Source organism: Xyrauchen texanus, chromosome 15 (genome assembly GCF_025860055.1).
Source record: "Xyrauchen texanus isolate HMW12.3.18 chromosome 15, RBS_HiC_50CHRs, whole genome shotgun sequence".
NCBI lineage: Eukaryota > Metazoa > Chordata > Actinopteri > Cypriniformes > Catostomidae > Xyrauchen > Xyrauchen texanus.
The window spans coordinates 42,318,587-42,344,195 of record NC_068290.1 but is presented as its reverse complement, the minus strand read 5'-3'; the positions used below and the strand labels follow the sequence as shown (position 1 = coordinate 42,344,195).

At 36.9% G+C, this 25,609-nt stretch overlaps 1 protein-coding gene across 2 annotated transcripts in view; it reads right to left on the bottom strand.

Moving 5' to 3' along the window:
- Positions 1-1,355: 1,355 nt before the first annotated feature.
- Positions 1,356-25,609, bottom strand: part of LOC127655889 (glutamate receptor ionotropic, kainate 2) — a 301,274-nt gene continuing 277,020 nt past the window's right edge. For both annotated transcript variants that reach the window (XM_052143929.1, XM_052143930.1), the window contains 2 exons: positions 24,461-24,711; positions 1,356-5,463 (listed from right to left, as the gene is read on the bottom strand). In XM_052143929.1, the coding sequence (XP_051999889.1) occupies positions 5,299-5,463; positions 24,461-24,711 (416 nt within the window). In that variant the 3' untranslated portion in view covers positions 1,356-5,298. The remainder of the gene's footprint in view (positions 5,464-24,460; positions 24,712-25,609) is intronic.

Here is a 25,609-nt window from a genome sequence, read left to right as displayed (position 1 = left end):
ACAAATCATGAGTACTATTTATAGCTGACTATGATTTTATAAACTTGTTTTTGCTCTATTACTCACCCCTATATCTAATCAAAACACTTTTACTTTAGTGCATGATTTGAAAAACCATACATTTTAACACTGTATTAGAGACCGATCTACATATACAGTACCCACTTATTCCAATATGATTTGAGTGCTTGGTAGCTGACCAGATAAAGTGCTGGACTTTGGGCTTGTCAACCATGGTTCAAGTCCAGCCAAAGATGCATAAAAGTGGCATAGATGCGACACAATATGAGATGGTTGCTTCAGAAAATTAGCTTTTCAAATGAGCATTTTAAAACACTATTGGTTAGGGTTAAGTGTTGGTTAAGGGTAAGGATGTTTGTTTTGTTAAACGCTCATTTATCTTTTACATCACTATTGGTTAAGTTTAGGGTAAAGTTCTAGGTTAGGGAGGTATGCTTTACTCATTAAAATCTCCATCTTAAATTCATCTTAAAAACCTCATCTGATTACAACCACATTTTGTTCGGTTTTGGCATTTCCCTTGGAAACTACAGCCAAACGTGTAATGAAGCACGGAATTTCAGTTTTGCAAAAACGTTGCAATGCTCACGTACATTTCTTGAGATCAGGCTGGATTTGAAATATGTCCTTTGATTGTAATCTTGACCAACTGTTTTGGAGATTCCAGTCTTTCCCCATTCAAGTAGATGGGAGCTGTACTTATGCTGCTTGTTTACATTGAAAATAGCTGCCCAGTCTCTCCGGGAGCATTCCAAAGATGGATGCCGAGTGGACTGACTTGCCATGAAAGGGACTTTGTAAAGAGATACAATTGAAAGCTTAAAAAGTACCCAAAAGTATCATAAAAGAAGTACATGTGAATTGTGCATCATATTCAAATACATGAGGTTCATGAGCGCTGAGACAAGCTCGCTTACAATGGCTCACATGTTAATGTAAGAATTGTATTGTTTAGTGCTAAAAAAGCAAGTTCTCACATGAACATGTGAGCTACTGTGAATGAGCTTCTCTCCTCCTATTCTATGCTTACAGAAGACTTGGAATATGATACACATCATATTGATTACTTTTAAGGATATTTATTTCAACAGTACCAAATTACTTTTTAATTGCAATCACTAAAGTTATTTTTCTAAGCTCCTTTGCTAAAGAGCAATCTTCCAAATGCAGTAAATGTAAATATTAATTAGCACTTTGTCAGTAGAAACATTTCAAACTGATATTTGCATGTAGTAAAAGAGACTTAAAAAACCCAAATGCATTATTAACTGTGTGAAATGTGCCCTGCCTATGAAGAGGAAATGAAAGAGACCACGCCACACAAGTGTGCTGACTTTTTTTAATGACTTCCTTTAAACTTGTGCATCAACTTCAGACAGTAAACTGTGTGCACTTCAGTTTGTTTTCACAATATGGTCAAAATTGCTTTGTATCTGAAAAAATCTTGAAATACATCTTATCCATTTTAAACCATTTACACACAACGTCTCAGCACTGAGTACTAGCAGTCTATTAGAAACCGGGCATCAAATAAGAAGTGAAATTAGCAGTTCTCTTCACTTCGTATATTTATATATGTATGTACCACACATCTGAATCAGTTTTATCGTTTCTATTTATCTCAAGTTAAAATATCTTTATTTAAATATGGTTCCTTTACATGATAAAAATAGGATCTTTCCAAAATGTGTGTCACATCAACACCGGGCATGCTCAGCACTTCCCCCTTCATGTGGGCCTCAGTATGCCCAGTTCAGATGGGGTATCTATCATGAACCCTGGCATGGACTCTTCCTCATGGAGGCCAGGTAATGTGGTCCTGGATATGTTCGGGCCCAGAGGCCATCATCACCTTAAATTCTGGTGTAGACACCACGGGATGGCCCAGCCCCATATCAAGAGAGAGATGCCAATGATTGATTTGTGTTGATAAAAACTATTACAAAATGTTGATATTATTTAATTGTACAAAACACCTTAGTTTATAGAAATCTTACATTTGCACAAGTTTCCACAAGGATTCTGTTTCTGAAATCAAATCCACAAAAGTACAAACATGTAACGTGACATTCAACTGAAACTTGGATATTGAAAAAGAGACGTAAAATATTACTGAATAGCTATGTGTGTTCATAGTTGTTGTATCTGTAACAAATGATAAATGCTTGAATAAATACATAGCAAAAGTATTTTGTTTCTTGAGTTCTTTTAAGTTAATTTACCAAATTTTTGAAGAGCTTAACAGATGAATATCAACATATTAAGAACATATCCCATTCATTATTCACCCTGAAATGAGAAATAATATTTTGCTCAAAGAAAATGAAACCTATTTAAGGACCATTCAAATAATTTTTTTACAATGTAAAATCATCTAACACATGAATTGTTCTAATTTCCCTGTGTATGGTTGACCTTTATTATGACATACAGTAACACACTTTTATTTTGTAATCCAGGAGCCGACAGCAGTTCCACTATTGCAGCATTTCAGTTTTCATTTCACCCTGCTTTCCAAACGGCATAAATCAGCCTCCAAAGGGAACTTTCAAAAGAACAACAATCATGACCACCATGTTGAAGTGACGTTCCAAATCTAAGGGCTCATAAATATCTGCTTCAAAAGGCCCTTCAAAACGAGCATTTCCATAGGATTCAACTGATGGGCACTTCTCTACCAAGCGGACCAGAACCAGACCATATGTTAGATATCTAGAAGTGTGCTAAGTGTAATGTATATCAAACCAGCTGCAACTGCAAACACACTTTGGTTCTATTAACAAAAACATGTGACATCCCTTCATCTCCATGGTTCAACAAATATTTTAATTCTTATAATGAACATTCAATCCCCTGGCTTTCTGTTTGAAATTGTCAGTTTTATTATTGCATCCCTTACAAAAAAAATCTAAACTAGCCGCAAATGTGCAGCAAATCTGCCACTCGTTATTTTCACATGCAAATTAGCTTTTTATTTGCTGCAAATGATAGCCAAACGTTTGCAGCTCTTCGCCGGTAGTGGTAAAGCTCCGGCAAACATTTGGTAACAATGGTCAATTTGTCCATGTTGTCCATGATCTCTCGATTTTCATAAGTAATTCAATATTTTATTGTAAAATCGCTTGATCTGTTATTCTACAGATCTGTTATCACATTATCTGTTATTTGTTTTTATTTAACAATTGAACATATACTTTAATTTTGTTTACTGGTTCATTTTTTATTCAAATAAATAAACACATATTTGATGAAGCTTACATTTCTTCATATAGCCTAAACGTTTTCAAGCATTTGTTAATTTCTTTTTTTGCATTCTTAAAGGTAGTTAATAGTGTCATGTGTAAATACAGTATTTCTGATTAGATAAATTAGCACCAGCCTTTGTGCGACGGTAACTGTGGCTTATTTGACTTGGATAGATGCCGTTAAAGTGCGTTCCGAATGAATTATATTTTTGAGCCATACACCATTCAGCCCTCTGAAGCTCTGATTCTGGGACGGGATTAGGGCAAATTGATGAGTCCTTCAGAATGGAATGCACCCATTTATCTCAGAAATTGTGAATGTGCGTTCATGAACAAAAGTTTTTAATTGTTGTTATTTCACATCTGGTTTGTATCATTGAAATGTATTATGTGAATGATGATGCAATGTGCAAGTTATATGTGGTGATCCATGCGCATTTTTTAATCTGCAATAACCCCTTCATTGCTACAGGTATGATAGCACTCATATTTGGTTTAACAAGGGATTAGTTATGTTTAATGCTATCAGACATATTCTGATGAGTACTTTATTATGTTTATTTGAGATGAAACCATTGCAATGATAGCCTGTACATTTGTGTTAATTACATTGTGATTTACATAATGATTATAATATGTATAGATTGTAAATAGGCTATATAAATAATAATACAAACCGGATATGGTTACAACAATGGAATAAAAATGCATAGAAAAGTGAAACACTGGAATGGCAGAACTTCTGTATGCTCGCAGCATACAAAATAAAAGTGTGGTATGTCATAATAAAAGTCAACCGTGTATACACAGGGAATTTAAAACAGATATCCTATTTAAATCGCAAGTTATTTATATTTAGATGTATAAAATATTTATACATCACCTTTATACTATATATTGTACTGCCTTTAATGTATGCTGATTTAAATAAACAAAAAATATTTTATTACAGTAACAGTTTAACCTAATACAGTAAAATCGACTGCATTACATTAATTGGAATCAAATTATTGTAATGCAGTAATTAAATTCCAGAATCTTAATACATGTCAATCTCAATTGAGAATAATGGGAATAAAACAAAATACAAAATAAAAACTCCAAAAGAAATATTAATGGTCCTAAAACTAGGTTTAATTTTCAAAATACAAAATAGTTTCTTATTTTGGGGTGAAATGTTCTCATGAGATTCATCCTATCAGTCATTGTGGCATTCAGCAGGGGCCACTACTACAGCACTGAAAAGAGCAACTGTCACACTCTTTCAGTATATTTATTTTACTAAAAAAGAAAAGAAAAAGCACACACACACACACACACACACACACACACACACACACACACACACACACACACACACACATTCTCTGGCCTTACACGCTGAAAGTGTTAGTACTTTAAAATGCAAACAAGTTAAAGTAATATATTGCCTGTTACCCCATCCTGCTTCCATTGCTTGTGAGTGTGGGTGAAAAACATGTTAAATGATTTCAGTGATATTGCTCTGCCGCTGAATAAAGACTGCAGATTGATTGTTTCTGAGTAGTTCTGCACTGTCTGTTTAATTTTGCTCCTAAAAGCAATTTAGCACAAGTGTGTATTAAAAATCTGTCCTTTCGTCCCTGTATTTGTCAGGGCGAGTCTCTGCATTCTCTCTAATGGACTCAATGCAGACAACAGAGTGTCATCAAACCAAAACTAGCATGGATGAGCAGACAAACCACTTTCCATCATTTTGATCTCACTGCTCTAGCTGTGTGTATTTCCTGCTAAGAGTTACCCTGAACGATGGCATGGGTCAGTCTTTGCTCTGGTGGTGTTGTGGAGCGATGAGGTAACTAAATTTCTGCCAAGATTCAAGTTATTTCCACAGGAAATATGTTTCACTTTCTGTTGTTGTTCTCAGTAACTAATTGTTTGAAATGACAAGCTTCCCATCCCAATATAGAAAACCGACTTCCTCCCCACCCACATTTTTCCCTTTGATGTTTTCTTCTCCAGGATCAAAAGAAAGGGAAAGCTGGTGTCCCTTTTAGGCCATGGTCTCTTTGCCTGGCAGTCTTCGGTCGTTGAAGGTGTGCATGTTGATGACTTCATCTGTTTTGACCATGACGGGAAGTTGCGGCTTGTGTTTGAGTCGTCGTTGGCACTTGAGGGAAACCCGCAGCTCGTCCACCATGGCACTGCAGAAGGACCTCTGTACAGACATAAACAAAACAGAGCTGACTGGGGGTTCCTTCAATCATTAAACAAACAAACACACATACCTGTAGGCTCCGTTCACACAGTCAGTGATTGGCTACTGAATATAAAGCGTGACTTTGAAAGTTGTTCATACAACAGGCAGGATTCAGGCAGGATTAAATACTGTCTGTACCAACAGGTAACCAAATACAAACTCACAATAGAACCCGCAACAGTCAGGTTTAAAAAATAAAACTCCTGTTAATTTTCTTCATAGGCATATTGATTTTTAACAATCACTTATAAACATTGAAAGACAGACCTACCTTGAGCTCCCAGGTTAATTGATGGTATATTCTTGGGTCAAAGCCATCAGTCCATGTTATTTTAAATGCATTGTTTCAAAATAATGTTAAATAGCAAACATCCAGATAAAGAACTACACTACCCATGATCCTGAAAGGAAAGATCCACCAATTAGAGAATAGCATCCAATAAAGCATGCCAAAAGAGCTCTGCAGCAACTGCCCACTCCCACACCCACTGTCCCTTTCCCTACAATCAACACATATTTTGCAATTCACTTGAAATATATTGGTTCTGTACTTATAATCAACTTTCCATTGTTTTTACTTTGATTACAGTGGCAAGAAAAATTATGTGAACCATTTGGAATTACCTGCATTTATGTATAAATTTGTCTTAAAACTTGGTTTGATCTATTTTACAATAATTAATAACACTCACATTATTGTATTGTTCTTGTACATATTGAATACATCATTAAAACATTCACAGTGTAGGTTGGAACAAGTATGTAAACCCCTAGGCTAATGATGTCAACAAAAGCTAATTAGAGTCAGGAGTTGACAAACCTGGCATCCGATTTATGGAACATGATTGGAGGTATTGGTTAGAGCTACTTTGACATATAAAAATAATTCAAACATTTTGTGCTTGCTATTCACAAGAATAATCTGCTGATGAGGACGATGCCTCACAAAAAATAGATCTCAGAGGAATTACGATCAAGAATTTTTACTTTGCATAAAGCTGGAAACGGTTACAAAGTTATCTGGAAAAGCTTAGATATCCATCTGTCCACAGTTAGACAAATTGTCTATAAATGGAGACTTCAGTACTGTGGCTACTCTCCCCAGAAGTGGACATCCAGCCAAAAGGACTCAAAGGGCATACTGCAGAATGCTCAATGAGGTAAAAAAGAACCCTAGAGTGACAGATAAAGACTTGAAGGAATATGGTTAAAGGATGGTTAATCTCTGAAGGAACTGGTTATCATATCTGTTCATGAGTCTACTATATTGAAAACATTAAAGCTAAGGTTGAATTGTTTGGAAAGAACACGCAGCACTACTTATGGCATAAACAGGCCACTGCATACCAACATGAAAACAACGGTGAAGTACAGTGGAGAGAGTATCATGATTTGGGACTGCTTTGCTGCTTTGAGGCCTGGACTGCTTACCATCATTGAGGTGAAAAATGAATGTTATGAAGTTATAACATGAAGTTTAGCAAGATCTCCTACGGGATATTGTCAGAGTGGCTGTGTGCCAGCTGAAGACCAGTAAAAGTCGGGTGAGGCAGCAGGACAATGACAAGTAAATCCACTACTGAATTGTTTCTAAAAAATACAATTCAACTTTTGGAGTGGCCCAGTAAGAGCCCAGACCTTAACCCAATAGAGATGCTGTGGAATGACCTCAAGAGAGCCATTCACACCAGACATCCTAAGAATATGACTGAGCTGAAGCAGTTCTGTAAGAAGAATGGTCAAAAATTCCTTCTGAACGTTGTGCAGGTCTAATCCACAGCTACCAGAAATGCTTGGTTGAGGTTATTGCTGCCAAAGGAGGATCTACCAGTTATTAAATCCAAGGGTTCACTTCCTTTTTCCACAGCACTATAAATGTTTAACGGGATGTGTTCAAGAAAGACATGAAAGATTATAATTGTTTGTGTGTTGTTACCTTAAGCTCAATGTGTTTGTCTATACTTGTGACTTTGATGAAGAAGAGATCACATTTTATGACCAATTAAAGCTGATGTAACTTTGTCAGTGTTAAAATACTTTCTCCTATCCTAGCTTAATATGTAGAAACAACTATAAGTCATTCATAGGTTAATTTTCACAAAAACTGTAAGCACTGTCTTTTTGTGGTGCTTTGAAAATTGCTCTTTGTTTTGGCAAGCCACTTAAACCCACCCCAACATCTTTACTCAACCAGTGGCATCATTTGGGGGCAGGAATATCTCTTTGTTTGAACAACAGCAGACAAGGGTGTACTCAGAAAGCAATTTTGAAAACAACGTTGATATTTGCAATTCCTTTTGGTGGTGCTAGTGCTGAAAAAATTACATACTTCAGCTTTAATGCAGAAAACCAGTTAATTACAAAGTGCTCTCATAATTTTTCTTGCCACCATATGTCATTCGCAATGCTTAAAAGTACGCAGATCTGTACCTCTGCGTTTTTATTTGAATTTCAAATAGTTTTTTTGCTTCAAAGTAAATCAAAGTTTGTAATGTGACTCCCCTCAGTGCTGGTTGGTTTGGTCTATGGCTTAGAGTGCTTTTGTGAAATCCCTATGGAGAAAATAAATGGGAAAAACACAACAGCAAGACTGTTGCTCTCTATAACAAAGAGTAATGCCAGTAATCATAGTGACAGATGACACTGTTGTATGGCATCTTTAATAATAACATTTGTATTCTAAACTATTTCAGGCAGATTCAACTCTTTGTCTTCTCAGATATGCAGCCAAAAACTTTTTTTGTGTCACTTATTAAATTTTTTGGTCTCTTACTGCACCAACATAATGCTGCCATTTGTCATAAATTGCTTCATGCAATAGGTATGTCAATGACACAACAAACAACAAGTTGTTGAATGTGGTTCCTTTCATATTGCACACAGCAACCGAACACCTTCTCAAAATTCAGTTGTAAGTCCTGAAAATTCAAGGGAGTCAATCTGAACTGTGTGTGAACTGTAGCTGTATTGAGCACTTTAAAACAGGACAAACAACCATATTCTGCTGCTGTGTGAACGTAGCCATACTGGAAGGGTTTGCAATCTCTGGAAGGGTGGAGGATAGTGGGTGAGTTTGGTCACTGTGTGGTGTGGGTTGATGGGTGAAAGTTGGAGGTGGAGAAAGGAGATAATGAGTATGCTGGTGTCCATCTGGATGCACAGCACGAGCATCACAACTAAAGCCATTTCTCCTGAGCAGATTTCTTCACCCCGCTTCCTCCTGCCAGGTTGCATGATTTATTGATGCACATTATTTTTCTATACATTTTATATCCTGTATAGCCAATGAAACACACCGCACTCTCCAAAAAATAAACAAATGGTGATATTTTCAACTGTATAACGGTGAGGAAAGCACATATGCAATTGTCATTCCTGTTTTTTTCTCTTGGTAAATTAATTAATATACACATCATTTAACAATTGCATTCTTCACAAATTATTATGCCTTAGTGTTTTTGGCCTTTGATTGTGAACAAATACAAGTAGTTTCAAATGGTCACTAGCAACATCAAGTAAAAATGAAACACTGAAACACTTATGTGTGGAATACATCAGTGAATGTGTACAAGGTGCACATTTGTAAAAACAATTGACTGTGTTTACAGTGTTTTCAGTTGAGATACATTTGTGAGACGTGATGATAGAATAAGGTGCTAGTTAGGCATTCCAATCAGTGTTGTTCTTACCCAAAGATCGGCTTTCTTCATAGCACCGTCCTCCACAACAGCCAATAACAGGAAACTTGCTTATGATTTACAGGCACAAACTGAAGTAATACATGCTTTATATTTAAATTTAGAGCGGGCATACTGTATGAGATTAAATTAATATTCTAGGGTAATTTAAATTTAAAGGGATTGTTCACCCTAACAATTTACATTCTCTCATCATTTACTAACACTCATGCCATCCCAGATGTGTCTTTCTACTGCTGAAAACAAATGAAGCTTTTTAGAAGAATATCTTAGCTGTGTAGGTCCTCACAATGCAAGTGAATGGGTAACAACAGTTTGAAGGTCCAAAAATCACATAATCCAGAAGACTCAGTGGTTAAATCCATTTATTCATAAGTAATACGATAAGTGTTGGTGAGAAACAGATCAATATTTAAGTCTATTTTTACTATAAATTCTCCTCCATGTTCAGTAGGTGAAAAAGTGAAAGTGGAAGTGGAGATTGATAGTAAAAAAAGACTTTTTTTTTTAAAAAAATAGATTTATCTGTTTCTCACCCACACTTATCATATTGCTTCTGAAGATATGGATTTAACTGCTGGAGTCTTATGGATTACGTCTATGATGACTTTATGTGCTTTTTTGACATTCAAAATTTGGTACCCATTTACTTGCATTGTGTGGACCTACAGAGCTGAAATATTCTTCAAATCTGGATGGCATGTGGGTGAGTAAATAATGAGATACTTTTCATTTTTAGGTGAACTAACCCTTTAAGTTCTATCAATAGACTCAATAATGGAGTAATTAACAAAGGTTCGGGAGGAGTTCATTTTAATCGGACAAATCACAGCCCACGAGCAGGAGTATATAAGCCACTGCTTACCTGCTTCCTGTGACAACTCTCCTTACATGAGAATCTTTCCGGCATTTGGCCCTGCCCATTTCCCCACGAACAGACCTAGGCAGCCGGATCATAGGATGCAACTTCCCTGCAAAGCATTCAGCTCCACCAGAACAGCTCTTCCATTCACAGTCTCGTTATTCAACAGAAGCTGCCACAGCAGCTTTTATATACAGTATATATGTTTACCCTGTCTGTCTTCCTATGCTCCAATCGACAAAGCAGTTTATAGCGTGAAGTTACTGCCACAAACTTGCTCCTGCACTTTATAAATGTGAAACAGCTGTCTACGACTGCTCATATGTTCTCTTATCTAAACTTTCCACCCAGAAAGCAGTGCCAGCTGCCTCTGCAAACCTGGCGCCGTTCCAGCTTCATGCCATTAGAATTCAATTTTAGTTGAATGTGAATGAAACATGATTAACTATTCAATCCAACCACCATTTCAAACCCCAGCATTTGTAAACAGGTACTGCCACAAAGGTGATGCCTCTCAGTCTCATTATCTCGCCGCAGCTTGTTAAGGGGGCGTGCTCTATCCAGCGATTGTTTCTCATTTTCTAACATGAATATCAAGATTGTTTCTCCCTCCAAAGAGCCCTTCGGAGCATGATTATTAATTCTGAACACAGGGGCATCATGCAACACAGAACTCCCTTCAATCGACCAATAATCTAATGACAAATTATTTTCAAACCAACGCAGACATTTTATCGCAAGCTCGCTGCCGCGCATCACTGACCATTCCACAGCATACTGCAGATATAAACAGGCTCAGTCCGAACAGACAAGAGCCGAATTCAAGAGGCAGATCATGCACCGCATCCGAACTCATTCATAAACATCTCGCTTGCTCTCAGCATTATTGACATATATTGTACAGCAGGGGGCAGTCATACTCTAATGAGCGAATGACCACAATTGTATCCTTCAGTAATGAGCGAATGACCACAATTGTATCCTTCAGTAATGATTGCAAGTTCATTTCTTCTGCATATCTGCATGCAGTACAGAGCAAAAGGTCTTATTTCTGAGATCATTTTATGCTGTTTTTCACAATGTTTATTAAGATGTACTGTATTTCCCGGCACATATCTCATGCATTTCTGTATGCAGTGCAGAGCTGCAAATCAAAGCATTCAGAGATAATTCACACCTATTGCTATGCGATGCATTTTCTATGCAAGAAGTATATTGTACTACAGGTGACATTTATACTCCTAAAGAGCGAATGGCCTAAAGTGAATCCTTCAATGATGATTGCAAGTCATTCCTTATCTGTATGCCGAACAGACCAAAGCTCTTTCTCAGATCATTTTATGCTATTTTATGAAGATGTACTGTATTCCCAAGCACATTTTTTCTAAAGTTTTACCAAAATATAATCATTTTGTCTTTTCTACAGCAACACCTGAAATAGCACCTTCAGAAGGGTCTCACCAATATTACTTGCAGCTGGTCTCTGCGAGAGCCCATTTAAATTTTGTCACTGGATGAAAGGTTTACCTCTCACTTTCTCTATCTAGGTGTCTTTCCAAGACTTCACCATTACCTACTGAGGAGCCAAAGGTGACAACTATTTTAGTTAAGAAAGCACAACTGCGGTGCTTCTACCTTCAGCTCAAAACATCCCTAAGTAGCACAAATGTGCTGTCCACGTACCACAACTGCGGCGTCTTTTGAGTTATGCAACAAACTCCCAAAAAACCAAACCACACCGTTTGAACGCTACGCAGGCATTCCTATCGAATGGCAGTGTGGGCTTTCCCGTTCGAATGCAGTGTGAGCCTCAAAGCATTGGTCGCAGGCTCTCCCATTCGAATCGCAGTGTGGACCCTTCCGTTCGACCGCAATGCAGGCTCCCGTTCGAATCACATGTGGGCTCTCCCATCCAGAATGCAGTATGAGCTCTCCTGTTCGAGTGCAGTGGTGGTGCAGTAATCTTAAGAGCCTTTTAGCTTTTCCCATTAACCTTGGCATTGGCATTTCCTTTGCTCATAGTCGGAATGAGCCCGACACACAGTAAGGTGTGTCTAAATGTGATAAACTATGTTCCCTATTTGATACTGCAGCCACAGTACCCCACCAGATAATGTGCTGCAGTTCCCCCACGCTCGATACATTTACATTGATATTTATTAATTTGGCAAAAGAGAACATAAGCAAATCATCTTAAGGAGACTTTCGTAAGGTACAAAATGTGCCATATTACAAAGTCTCACTAGCATCAGCATAGTACTCAAAACAGAACAAGAATTTTTTTTTTTTTTTGACAAGTTAAGTGCTCAAGGAAAAGTGTTTTTATCAATTTTTTGAAGACAGAAAGTCAGCTTCACGGTTGCAATTGGGAAGGTTATTCCACCAACATGGTATGATGAAGCCGAAAGTCCAGGAAAGTTATTTGGTGCCGGAGGCTTCTAGTGGGCTCGTAGCTCTGCAGAAATTATTTTAGGTATGCTGTGACTATTCAGTATGCCAGCATCACAGCCTTGAACTTGATGCATGCATCAACCGGTAGCCAGTGAAGGTAGACAAGGAGTGGTGTAACATTTCCATTTATGCATTTGGCAGACGCTTTTATCCAAAGCGACTTACAGTGCAATTATTACAGGGACAATCCCCCCAGAGCCTTGCTCAAGGACACAATGGTGGTGGCTGTGGGGATCAAACCAACGACTTTCTGCGACTTTCCAGCGACTTTTAACATGTGCTCTATTTGGTTGATTAAACACCAGACGTGCTGCTGCATTCTGGATCATTTGCAGGCCTGCGATGAGAGTGTTACAGTAGTACTGTCTAGTTATGACAAGTGACAGAACAAGTCTTATCTTCCCGATATTGTAGAGTGTAAATCTACATGATCTTGCTGTCTTTGATATGTGTTCTGTGAAATGTAGTTTGTTATTGATGGTTACCCTAGATTTCTGACCATTTTAGAAGGTGTTACTGTAGTTGCGCCCAGTTGCACGGTTATGTTGTGTTCAACAGCAGGGTTGGCTGGAAAGACAAGGGATTCGGTCTTGGCTTGGGCTGCAGGTGGTGTTCCTTCATCCAGGCCGAGATGTCTGCCAGGCAGGGATTCGATCATTCACTGTGGTGTCATTGGGTTGGGTGTCGTTTGGACCATGCGAAATACTCCCACCACACCGCAAAGCAGCGCAAATGTGTTTTCCAGGTGCCGCAATAGCGGAACCATTCAGGTCGTGCCACTAAATCTCCCACAACACCGCAAAAATGTTCCTGTTTCCTCTTATGTTTCCTCTTATTAAAACTCTAGTGACACAGCTCATAAATATATGCCCATCACAAACTGCAAGGTTCTTTACTCCGTGCCATTCGAATGCAGTGTGGGTCCTCCCATTCGAACGCTATGCAGGCATTCCCATTGTGTTTATGTAGCACCATGGTCCTGGAGGAACGTTGTCTCATTTTGCTGTTTACTGTACTAACTGTATATGGTTGAAATGACAATAAAAACCACTTGACTTCACTTGACTTGTAGTTGCACCCAGCTGCACGGTGATGCTGTTTTCAACAGCAGGGTTGGCTGGAAAGACAAGGAGTTCACTCTTGGCTTGGTTAAGTTGCAGGTGGTGTTTATTCATCCAGGCCGAGATGTCTGCCAGGCAGGCAGAGATTTGAGCAGTCACTGTGGTGTCGTTGGGATGGAAAGAGTGAAATAGAGTTGTGCATAATCAGCGTAGCAGTGGTAAGAGAAACCATGTGCCTGAATTATGGGTCCCAGTGATGTTGTGTATATAGAGAAGAGAAGTGGTCCAAGCACCTAACCCTGAGGTACCCCATTAAGTCGCTGATGTGGCTTTGCGAAGAGAGGGTGGAGAGTATGATCTGATGGTTGACTGATACTGCCGCAGCATTGACCGCTTATTCTCTTTTATGCCACAGCATAACCCCTTTCACATTTTGAAACTGCTGCAGCAGTGCCCTGCCATTACAAACATAATAAAGTTGTATTCTTAACAAACATTTCACTTCCCTCAAAGCTGCATATAGACGTAAATTACATGTTTCCATAACTAACCTTCTGCTTCCCTTACATACGTAAATAAAGGTAATAAATTAACATATTCCTAACTAACCATTTGCTTCTGCTACAGGTAAGTAAACTATAACCTTTGTTTCCCTTACAGGTGTTGATGAATTTAATGAAATCTTTTGTGCCCTATTTGATACAGCAGCAACAGTGCCCAACCATGACAAATGTAATAAAGTTGTAATTGTAATTGACACGTTTTCCATAACTAAACTTTGGCTTCCCTTACAGTCGAATATAAAGGTAATAAATGTATGTAATCTTAACTAACCATTTGCTCCCCTACAGGTGTTAATAAATCAAATTAAGTATTTTGTGCCCTATTTGATACCACAGCAACAGTGCCCAACCCATACCAAATATGTGTACATGGTTGTTAATATTTTCTTCACAGGCGCTTTCAATGTCTAAGTTCCGTTCATTCATAGAAGTGCATCTATAGCAATAAAAACACAGCAGCGTTCCAACAGAAGCTCATTTACTATGCCCCCAAATACTCAATCCACTGCCGCAGCAGTGGTTTAAACTCTGCTCCCGCAGGAGCACCCCCCCCTCTTTTTTACCATTCCATCTCCTCTACTCCACTGTCACAGTACTGACTTAACTCTGCTCCCACAGGTAACCCACTTTACTCTACTGCCACAGCAGCGTTTTACCATGCTTCTGCCGAAGCCTTTTTGTCTTTGCTTTTCAGCAGCTGCAGCTAGTATTACAGGAGATAGTGGTCACCACCTCCTCTTCTCAAAGCATCATATTTCCCTATCTATGGGTAGTCTATTGAGTGAGGCTACCTCTGCAAACAAGACCTGTTCCTCTTGTTCTCATTCTCCCAGTTTGATTGCTTTCTGGGCTTACCTGTTTGAATACCGTGTGCACTAGCTCTCTATAGAGAAGTCTCCCGTTCGAATCGCAGTGTGAACCCTCCCTTTTTAACAGTGCGACACAATTCTCATTCTCACCTTCCCCGTTCGATTGCTTGCTGGGCTTACCTATTTGAATACTGTGAGCTCTCTCTCTTTATAAAGCAGTCTCCCATTCAAATAGCAGTGTGAGCCCTCCCTTTCGAACGCAGCACGAGCCAATTCTCATTTCCACCTTCCCTGTTCGCATACTTCTACGACGAGTGGTGGTCTCTCGTTCAAATCGCAACGTAGCCCTCTCGACCAGCCATCGTACAAGAACACACCTTCCAACAAATGCTTAAAGCACTCCCTCAATACAGATTTTGGGGGAAGAGCAATTCAGAAGCATACACCAAGCCAATTTACCAAATTGAATTGTTGCTGGATTGCTGTCCTAAATACTTCCTGCCATAGTCATGGTACTGCTCTTTCATCTTAATGTCTTTTTGGGGGTAATCCGGACACGAGTCGTGTCTCATGTTCCAAGCCCTCCAGTATATAGACAGCAAGCCAAATACGTTTACTGCTTCAACACAAGATTACATTAAAATTACTGAATTACCATCCATCCATCTTCAACCGTTTATCCGAAGTCGGGTCGCGGGGGCAGCTGCTCCAGCAGGGGGCCCCAAACTTCCCTATCCCGAGCCACATTAACCAGCTCTGACTGGGGGACCCCGAGGCGTTCCCAGGCCAGTGTGGAGATGTAATCTCTCCACCTAATCCTGGGTCTTCCCCGAGGCCTCCTCCCAGCTGGACGTGCCTGAAACACCTCCCTAGGGAGGCAGCCAGGGGGCATCCTTACCAGAAGCCCAAACCACCTCAACTGACTCCTTTCGACGCAAAGGAGCAGCAGCTCTACTCCGAGCTCCTCACGGATGACTGAGCTCCTCACCCTATCTCTAAGGAAGAAGCCCGCCACCCTTCTGAGGTAGCCCATTTCGGCCGCTTGTACTCGTGACCTAGTTCTTTTGGTCATGATACTGAATTACCACAGAAAATAATTTCAATTTTGTTTGTCAAAAGAAAAAAAAAAGTGTAAACATTCTATAGTAATGTACTTGAAATTAACATCTTTGGACAACTGTATAGCATAGGGATGAACATTAAATCCAAGAATTGTAACAGTTTGAATTGTATAGTCATGAAAGATAAATACACTTGTTAGCATAAGACTGGTGTAAAATAATTACTTAATTTGCAAAATTATATTCAATCCTCAATTTGTATCATAAGCACATACAGGAATTACATCAGTATCACATAGCCAGAAGTTAATCCGCCTAAAAAAGTAGTCCTACCTTAAAAGGATGAGTAAGACAACTTTACAGATCAAATAATATATATTTTTTATTATCTATAACAAAAGTGCTTTAAACAAAAATACAGACTTCATCGTATTCATTTCAAACCCTCTGATACACTTGCCCCATATATTTCCTATGTAAGTGTAGTACTCTAAACACCTTTTCTTTTTTTTCTTTTTTTACTAACAGACGGACAGGTCAAAATAATTTTCTGTTGTAACTGACCGTATGTAACAGCAAATAACCTTATTGATTGATATAATCTATATGGATTTCAAATATATCAGAATTTGAGCCTGAGTAACATTTTTATTTTAACCAGCATCAAACAAATATGGTAAAATGTAAACATCTTCTGTGCTACATTTTGTTGCATAAAACCTTTAAAAATAGTTTTGCTATTACATAGTTTAAAAAAAAAATCACAGAAATGTTGAAAACCAATAACCCACATATTCCCCTATACTTTTCATTATTATTTACATTTGAGCTTTCTACATGTGACTCTTGACTGCTGAATGATATTTGGTTAGCATCCAAAAGTATGATCATAAAGATGTGCAACTGGCTTTTTGTCGATGATAAAATTGATTGAATGTTCATACCAGTAATGAGGGAATGTAATGGTAGAATGTGTGTGTGTGTGATGGAGGAAAAATATTGATGTAAAATGTGCAAAAAAAGAGAAAATAGAAGCAGAAATATAATTTCAATTATTTTATTTAAACAACCATTTATATGTGCCTCTGTATGTGTGAACAATGTTTGTGCATACACTACCCAGTGAAGATGCAATGTGCAAATATTAATAAGAAAGAAAAAAAGTGATGGACAATTCTAGAAATTATTTTGTACTTCACATACAATTAGAACCTACTTTATGTATATTAGCTAAACTGATACACAATTGCAATGTTTTACCTGTGAACTATTATTAGCATTGTTATATTGTATTTATTTTGGTGATGGTGGTTGGGGAATTCTTCAAGAAACTGTAAAAAATACAATATGTCTACAGCAATATATAGGAACCATTTATACATTTCTATACTTCCATCAAAGACAGCAAGATTGTTGGTCAGATTGTTGGCTCTTTCCTAATCTTATAAAATAGAGGCAATTATAAAATGCTAATTTCTGGGAGGAATGTGCTACTGATCACATCCTACAAGAAAATTAAGAGGCATTACCATATCATTTTCTGCAGCACAGTGTTAGAGAAAACTGAAGAAAGGACAGCAGCTGGAGTCTTGTACAAAAACACTTAAATTCCCCCTCTATCATCTTCACTTGAACGAAACTCTCTCTAGTGTGTGCTTGCAATGGTATGTCCTGTTCAATGGCAACTTGGGAATTTAAAGGTTTGTCAGTTCCATCCAGTTGCCCTTTTATGTTCTACCTTCTACAGCCAATCTCGGTAATTCTAAAAAAAAAACATTTGAAACCAAACTTATCATATAAAATTATTAATCAAGGATCAGCCAGCACACTAATGTATTGTCTATAAAAGAGGGTTCCTCCACAATGAAAACGTGGGATTTTTGGAATCACAAGGAAGTGTCAAGCCTCAGATTGGGGTGGCTGATGCTGTAGTTATGCTTCAACAATAACTGCTGAAGACATTGCCATGTTATTCATATTTAAAGATCAAACAACATGGATTTATCAGTGACCATAATTTTGCCAAATATATGATGTGTTCCTGGATCAACATCCTTTTGGGCTTGAATAACATTTTTGAAAAGCAATCATTCCCATAAAACATGTTGATACAGGAACACATGCATGTACTTGACAAAATCGTGGACTTCTTGACAGGAATTTCCATCAGAGCTAATAATATCAGACATTTAAAATGATATAGAATCATTAAAATAATTAGCTGGTTAACATGCACTGCAGCCTTTCTAGTGAGTGAAATCAATGCTCATCTGTATAATCAACATAGTCTCATGAGAACTCATAATAATTTGTACGAGATGGCAAAATTGTAAGATATAATATGACTTTACGCAGGGTTGAGTAACAAAATACATGTAACAGGATTACATTTTCCAAATATAAAATATTTGTAACTGTATTCCACTAGAGTTATAATTTAAATAGTTGGTAATTAGAATACTGTTACATAATAAGAGTATTTTGATTACTGATGAGATTCTTTTGTATTTAATTTTAATTTGTTTCATTTAATATTTAGTCTATTCAGTTGTAAAACTGAATTATCCATATAAATGATGCGATCCAAGAAGCATTCGAACAGCAGTGAAACACTTTATTTTAATGTGTTACATACATACGAGCAGACAGAGGGCTATTTCATACTGTTATGAGTAAAAAGGCAACGTGATCTCATGAGAACGCGTATGTACTCTTACATACAGTTTGGTTCTAGCAAACATACATTCTCTTACGTTTACATAGACACCGAAACGTACAATATTCACATATTGACAGCATGTGAACGTCATCATTTTACATATTAACACCTATTGAAACGTACAAATGTTTACGTGTACTGTTTGACTTGATTCATGATGAATTCATAGAATTAATCAGTTAATTGCATTTAATGTATAATCAATGAGACGAGTTAAATGCCATGATTTTATGCAGATGACATTATAATTTAACGGTTTCATTCAGTTCTGCAGCCCTATACAACATATTAAAGGATTATATCACTTTTTTCAAGAATAAACTTTAAAATGTTAAAATGAATAAAAACTCTGTAATCCTTTAATCATTTATTAAACATTTAATTAAATTTTTGTTTGCAGGAGTTTTCAGAATATGCCAAAACAAAAAACAAACAAACACAAAAAGCACCATAAAACAACAATAAAATGAATCCTTAAATTTTAGCTATAATCCAAATCTTCAGACTGCTCTCTGTGAAGAACAGACCCAAATTCAAGCCTTTTATTCAACGATCTCCGTCTCCATCAGCTGTTGCACCATCGCGCCCACCGTTTCATTTAAAAAATTCAAAAAATGCCGCCTCAAGCATTACGACCAGCGGTTTACAGCAGTGATGTTAAATGCTCATTGGCTCTCAAGTGTCTCGTGATCGTTTGTGAGATGCCGTATTCTGTGATGTATATGATTGAATGTGATATGACAGCGCTGCTAAAGTGTGCATCAGGAGAAGATTTAAAGTGATTAATCATATAAATTCCACTCTCTAGCTCACACAATGCTATTGTATGCCATCTGGGAGCACATCGGATGCAGCGCATCGGATGCATACTTTTGTACTGAATTTTGCCATTTTTCTAAATCAATTATTGTGATATTACATTTGTCTGTCTGTAATGTGTTTTATATTCTTAATAAATGGTTATTGTTAGGTTTAGAGTAGATGTGTGATTAGTGGCATATATATCATTATATGCTGCTGTAGATTAATCTACTTGTTTTATGTTTTTATACTGTTGAAAAGTGATTATGTTTAGAGGTTGGGGTAGGGTTAAGGGATCTGAAATATCTATAAAACAGTAAAAATTTACAAATATATTATAATTAATTTGCGTATTCAAATATAGTTGCAATAGGTTCCATATTTTACATTTCAGAAGCTGTAAATACATAAACATTTGTATATTTTAGATGCTTTCAAACATCCATATTGCAAGTTTAGTATCTATTCAAGCATAAAAACGTGTGTTTAAAGTTACAAATATTAACGTACATTAATTAGCTACATATAGTAATGAGATTAACCTTGTGTAAATGTGAAGGTTTAGCTTAATGATAAGCTAAAATGCTATTTCTAGCCATTTTACATGCATCTGTTAGAGGATGATTCTATTTTTTATATAAAGAATATTCATGATAGATTCATGGAAAATTCATGTAGTTTTTCTAGTCCTTTGAAGACCTTTGATGTTTGGGGAAAGATGTAATGCAAAAATCTTATTCTTGATGATAAATTATTTTATTATTGATTTCCAGTAAAATATCTAAAAATAATTCAAACAAGATACATTTACTTTATTCTGTTTTAGAAGCAACACTGCACATGAAATTTTGACTTTTTAAGATAATTAATTTTTTTATATAAATATGTATTTTAACTTTTTTTCCATTTGTTATTAACTTGTATATAATGCTGAAGAAGTAATCCAAAGTATTTAGATTATGTTACTGACCTTGACTAGTTTAACAGAATACATTACAAATAACATTTTACAGGAGGGCTCTTCAACTACAAATAAAAATAAAATACAAAATTGACCAGTGACCACCATTAATATTGTGTATTTATTTACATTAAAAAGGTCATTTTTCAATAATTAACCTTCAATTAAAATGTTTTAAGGTCTGGTAATAAGTTTCTTCTAAAGAAAAAACTTGACTTCATTCTCTGCACAAACAAATATGTTTTGAAGAAAGATTAATTTTCACAAATTATGAAAATCGAGGAAGAACATTTAGATCTGCTAAAACCAACAAATTTCACAATATCAACCCTCATAATAAAACAATTGTCTTCTAATATAAAAATGCTATGGTACATAATAATACATTTACATTCAATTTTCTTAAAAATAAAATACAAAATGAGGATATGTCTATTCCTCCCTTATGTCTATTTTCTCTATTATATCGTTCCGTGAGGGAAAGAAATTGTCCAGATAATCATTGCTAAATTGAAAACAAAGTTGATTTGATTAGATGATGTTCGCGATTGAGAATGCTGACTCACAGCTAACCAAAGAGAGTCAGGATATATTCATGTATGCAGGTTTAATGGCACTTCCCATTATAACTTTTTTCAAGCACTACAGACCCTAAACACATGAGCCATGCCCTTTAAAGGGCTTTTCAAACCAAATGCAAATGGATTTCCTAACGAGCCATTTACACCGCACTAACAAAGCAAAGCTTTTTTTTATTACAGTGAATGTTTTTTTTCTTCGGCCGGCAATGAATCACCTCGACCAATAAAATTTTTACTGTGTATCACATGTCAGGAGCTGCTGCAGTTATCAAAACCAGCGCATTTGGTGGTGCTAAAGCACAGAAAGCTGTTCTGTTGACCACCGACATTAAACGCAAAAGAAGAAAGTAACATAAATAATACAAGAGTAACATACGTTAATAGCTTAAAATAATTGTACTGAACACCCAATGTCACCACCTTTGTGTGTGATGTCATTTCATAACATATATCATAAATTACATGTCACAGTATCATGACATATCTGGGTGGACAATAAATCGAGGGAAACAAAATATAAATACCAAAACTTCAACTGACGACTTATATGTCACCGAATTGTCAGCATAATCTCACATAAAATTCAGCAAGTGTGTGGTAATTTTTCTTTAGCCGAAATTGGTATACGTTGACCGGAAAACACTGCCTCAGGAGGCTAAAGCGGTAAGTGTTTCAGATCATATAAACAAGCGTGTGAAGAGAAATGCTTATTGTATTTAATCTACCCCCCAACCAAAACCCAAATCTAACCCTAACCATTAGTACAGACAAAATGCAATGTTAGGGATAAAAATGCAACCTTCGAATGGGGAATGAACTGTAGTCTCCCATGCAACTGACGCAACACACTACCAGTTGTGCCACGAGAGAAAGTTCTTGTTGTTGAGCCGTTCCAAATATGTCTGATGAGAGATACTGATTCGGCATACTGTTGCCGATCCTAGGGTACCGGAACTTTCGAAAAAAGCATGCCGACTTCCCGTGTGATCATGTTGGAATTGTAGATAAGACCCACATACAAGCCTATAAAAGATGTAAGCAATTTTATGTAAATTATATTCAAAAATGTATGTAATTTAGATACATTTGATTGAAAAAGAACAAATGCTTACCGAAACAGTGCTGGCACATGTTTTGTAAAGCAGTGTAACTAAACAACTGTATATGGCCAGAAAAGCTTAAACACGTTCTTCAGTTTGGACAATTGATGCCCGCAAGATTCTGTTGCATCTGCACAGAGTGTCGTTGAACTCACCACTGAGTTGGAGAGCGCATGGTGTTTTAGACTGCAAGGCAGTTTTATCAAAATAATTCAAAGGGCCAGATGAAGATGATTGGCGTGACATATTTGGCACATGGGCCACCAGTTTTACAGCATGTATTGTGTAAACTGTAGTAGAATACATTGTAAATGTAACCTGCTCTAACAAAACTTTTCGACCCACCAATCAACAAACAGAATTTCAAATCAATAAAATAAAGGCATCCCACTTTTGCAAGCCTTCTATTCAACATTGCATTTAAAGAAAGGAAACGTCTGTAAACAAATTTGGTTACTCATTACATATTAATTTATGCAATACAATTGACTTATGTATGTCAATAACCTATAGTACGCTTCCTTCATATAGTTTTAAACCCCAATGTTTTTTCCTTGGTATGCACAAATGATTTTCATCATTAAAATCATGGTAAGGGTTTGGGTATAGTTATGTTTAGGTTATTGTAATAACATAGTTATAAAATGTGTTTATTTTTACATTTTTGTACACGCTCTTACCATTTCGCCATCTCATACTATTAATACAACTTTTCATGAGACCAGGTTGGTTTAATTTCAAATGGCAACAAATTCTGTAAAACCCAATACATGATTAAACAGTGTACAGTATTTGTTTGAGAAAACAGCCTACAGAACACTGGGAAAAAATACAATATATTTGAAGCACCATTTGGGGTTTATTAGATGCCACACCGACAAGAACCTCTGGAGATCCTCCAGTCATGCTTTAAAGGTGTCTAAAATACCCTTTTTATGTGCTCAAGGAATATCAAAATATATTTCAAGAGCCTCAGAGCCTTTCTCTTTTAATGTGGTTACTGAAGGAAGCATTGATAGTCCTTTATTAATAGTTCCTGCAAGAACTCTCTTTAGTAGAGTTTAAAGAACTTGGCTAGTCAGAGAGAGTTGTTGATGGGATTTCCTACTGATATGTCATCCACATGATGGAAGAAGTACAGCTTTTTTTCTCCTGAATGAACTAAAGCACACTAGGTGATCGAAGACAGCGTTTATACTATGTACAGCGTCATTGTAAAATTCGTTTGTTGACCTCACAGAAGATTGTCAACTCTTGGGTGGACAACACATCAGTAGGAAAGCATATCATCAATGCTCTTCAACTTGACAAGTTCTCTCAGTGCAAGAATTTCAGGGATAAGTGCAAACAGCTTAGAAGAATGAGAACATCAAGTGATATAGGTGAACCAAATAAAGCCTCTTCCCCCAGTAAGGCCATGGCCACACTGATTCATTTTCATTTTGATTTCCACTTTAAGTGTCCTACGGTCATCGTTTTCAGTACGCAGAAATGAAGAGCATTAACAAATAAAAATCAGAGGTATAACCAAAGCAAAATTAACATGTTTTCAAACTAAAACATATTAGTGTGAACATTGCCTTGAGAACTGATAGGGGGTCCACTGGATCCCCAGAGGGTTCCACCAGTTTGTTATCTGAGGAACCTCTAATATTGCCTCAAGTATATTTAAAATTGTACAGTGTATGTGGAAACTCCATGCATAAAAACAAAAGTTTTAGGTCTTTTTTTTAAGAATTTGTTATTTTAATGCTGTCCTTATGGACTGTATATTTCAAGTATTCACTGGTTCTGTAGATCAAGAATAAGAGTGAAGTGGACATGGGGGAAATACAACACATCTGTTGAGGCGAGATGAGAATGGCAGCCATTTGAGCAAGTAAACCCCAATCCCTCCTGTCTTCACAGTCTTACATCAAGAAGAACTGTTTGCTCCCCAGACGGCACTGTCTGTAAAATATTACCGGTGAAATATACCTCATGCTTTGCTCCCAATACCACAACAATAGAGCCAAATTCAGACAGAATTAATACTAGATGTATTGATTTGTAACAGATTAATTATCATGCTGAGAGTCATAAGTAGATATAACTCCTCATCTGATTGGCTGGCTTATTTCACCCACAATACCCCATTGATGAAAAACAAAAATAGCAAACCAATTTCTTGTGATTTGTTGTCTATAAAGAATCTTCAATAAGATTCTTTATAGAATATAATCCTCAGCACTATTAAGTACAGTATTTTCACATTATTGCAGTCCAGAAATGTGAAAATGTTTTTTTACCTTTTCCAGCTGTGCGTTTTGTTTGGACTTATAGAGAAACTCCCCAACTGCCACAAAGACAGAGAGAACGAGTCCAGCGGCCAGAACAATGAAAATTCCGCCGATGTTCTGGACGCCCAGCGCACTGGCTTCTTTATTCTCCTCCTCGGGACAGCCATTCCCTCGCCACCACTTCTCCTTCATCATGTGCAACTTTCCCTCCTCCTGCAGCTGCAGGATTGCGATGGTGATCTTATCTCGGTAAGGAGAACCTGCAGGGTCAAAAAGAGGAAACTGATTTAACACAATGCTGTGAATTAGTTCTACTTGGTGTCTTCTCATTTGCGATAATGTGATTCAAGTAAATGCTGAGCACATTTCTGCAGCATTGAGCACCTGTCATTCACATCCAAAGCCTCTTCAATACTGCAAATAGGAGCACACACATGTCATCTCCTGTGAGATACCAGACTGATCTTACTGTGAATTCAGAAACAGTATGTTGAAATTTCTTGAGCTAAAGTTGGTCTGTGCTCACCAAAATTCAAATCACTGCCCCCAGTGGCTGAACTGGAGTTGAAGCTGGAAGTGTTTTGGAATGTATGGGCATGTGTGAACTTAAGTGTCCATGTGAAATGTCCACAGAGGGGCACCAAAAGCAAGTTGTTTTTAATGATGCAATATATAACAGGAATGCATATTTTATTAATCATATACTCTTAACCATACCCTAACCCTAAACCAAACTCGAAGAATAAATAAATAAAAATGTGATCAAAAGCCCTTTTGGGACATGACAAATTCTATATAGGGATGTAGGTAATGTAATAATTACCAGAGCTTCTCTGTGATTTTAATCCTGTGCAAAATGGTCATTTTTTCACTTTGCATAATCTTCAAGAATAGTGAATAAAGCAAACTATTCTGTGCATTTTCTTTGATGGTTCGGTTAATAATTATAATGTATTTATTATAAAAAGCCATGAAACTGAATTTTGCATGATTTTTATTTAAATTTATTTTATATTTTATTATGTAATTATAAATATTATAATTAGTTTAATAATAATTTAAGTTAATTTTAGACCCTGTTTAAATATCAGTTAGCAAGTTAAAGGTGCACTCTGTAACTTTTGTCAAATTGGACTTACACTGACACCTAGTGGCATA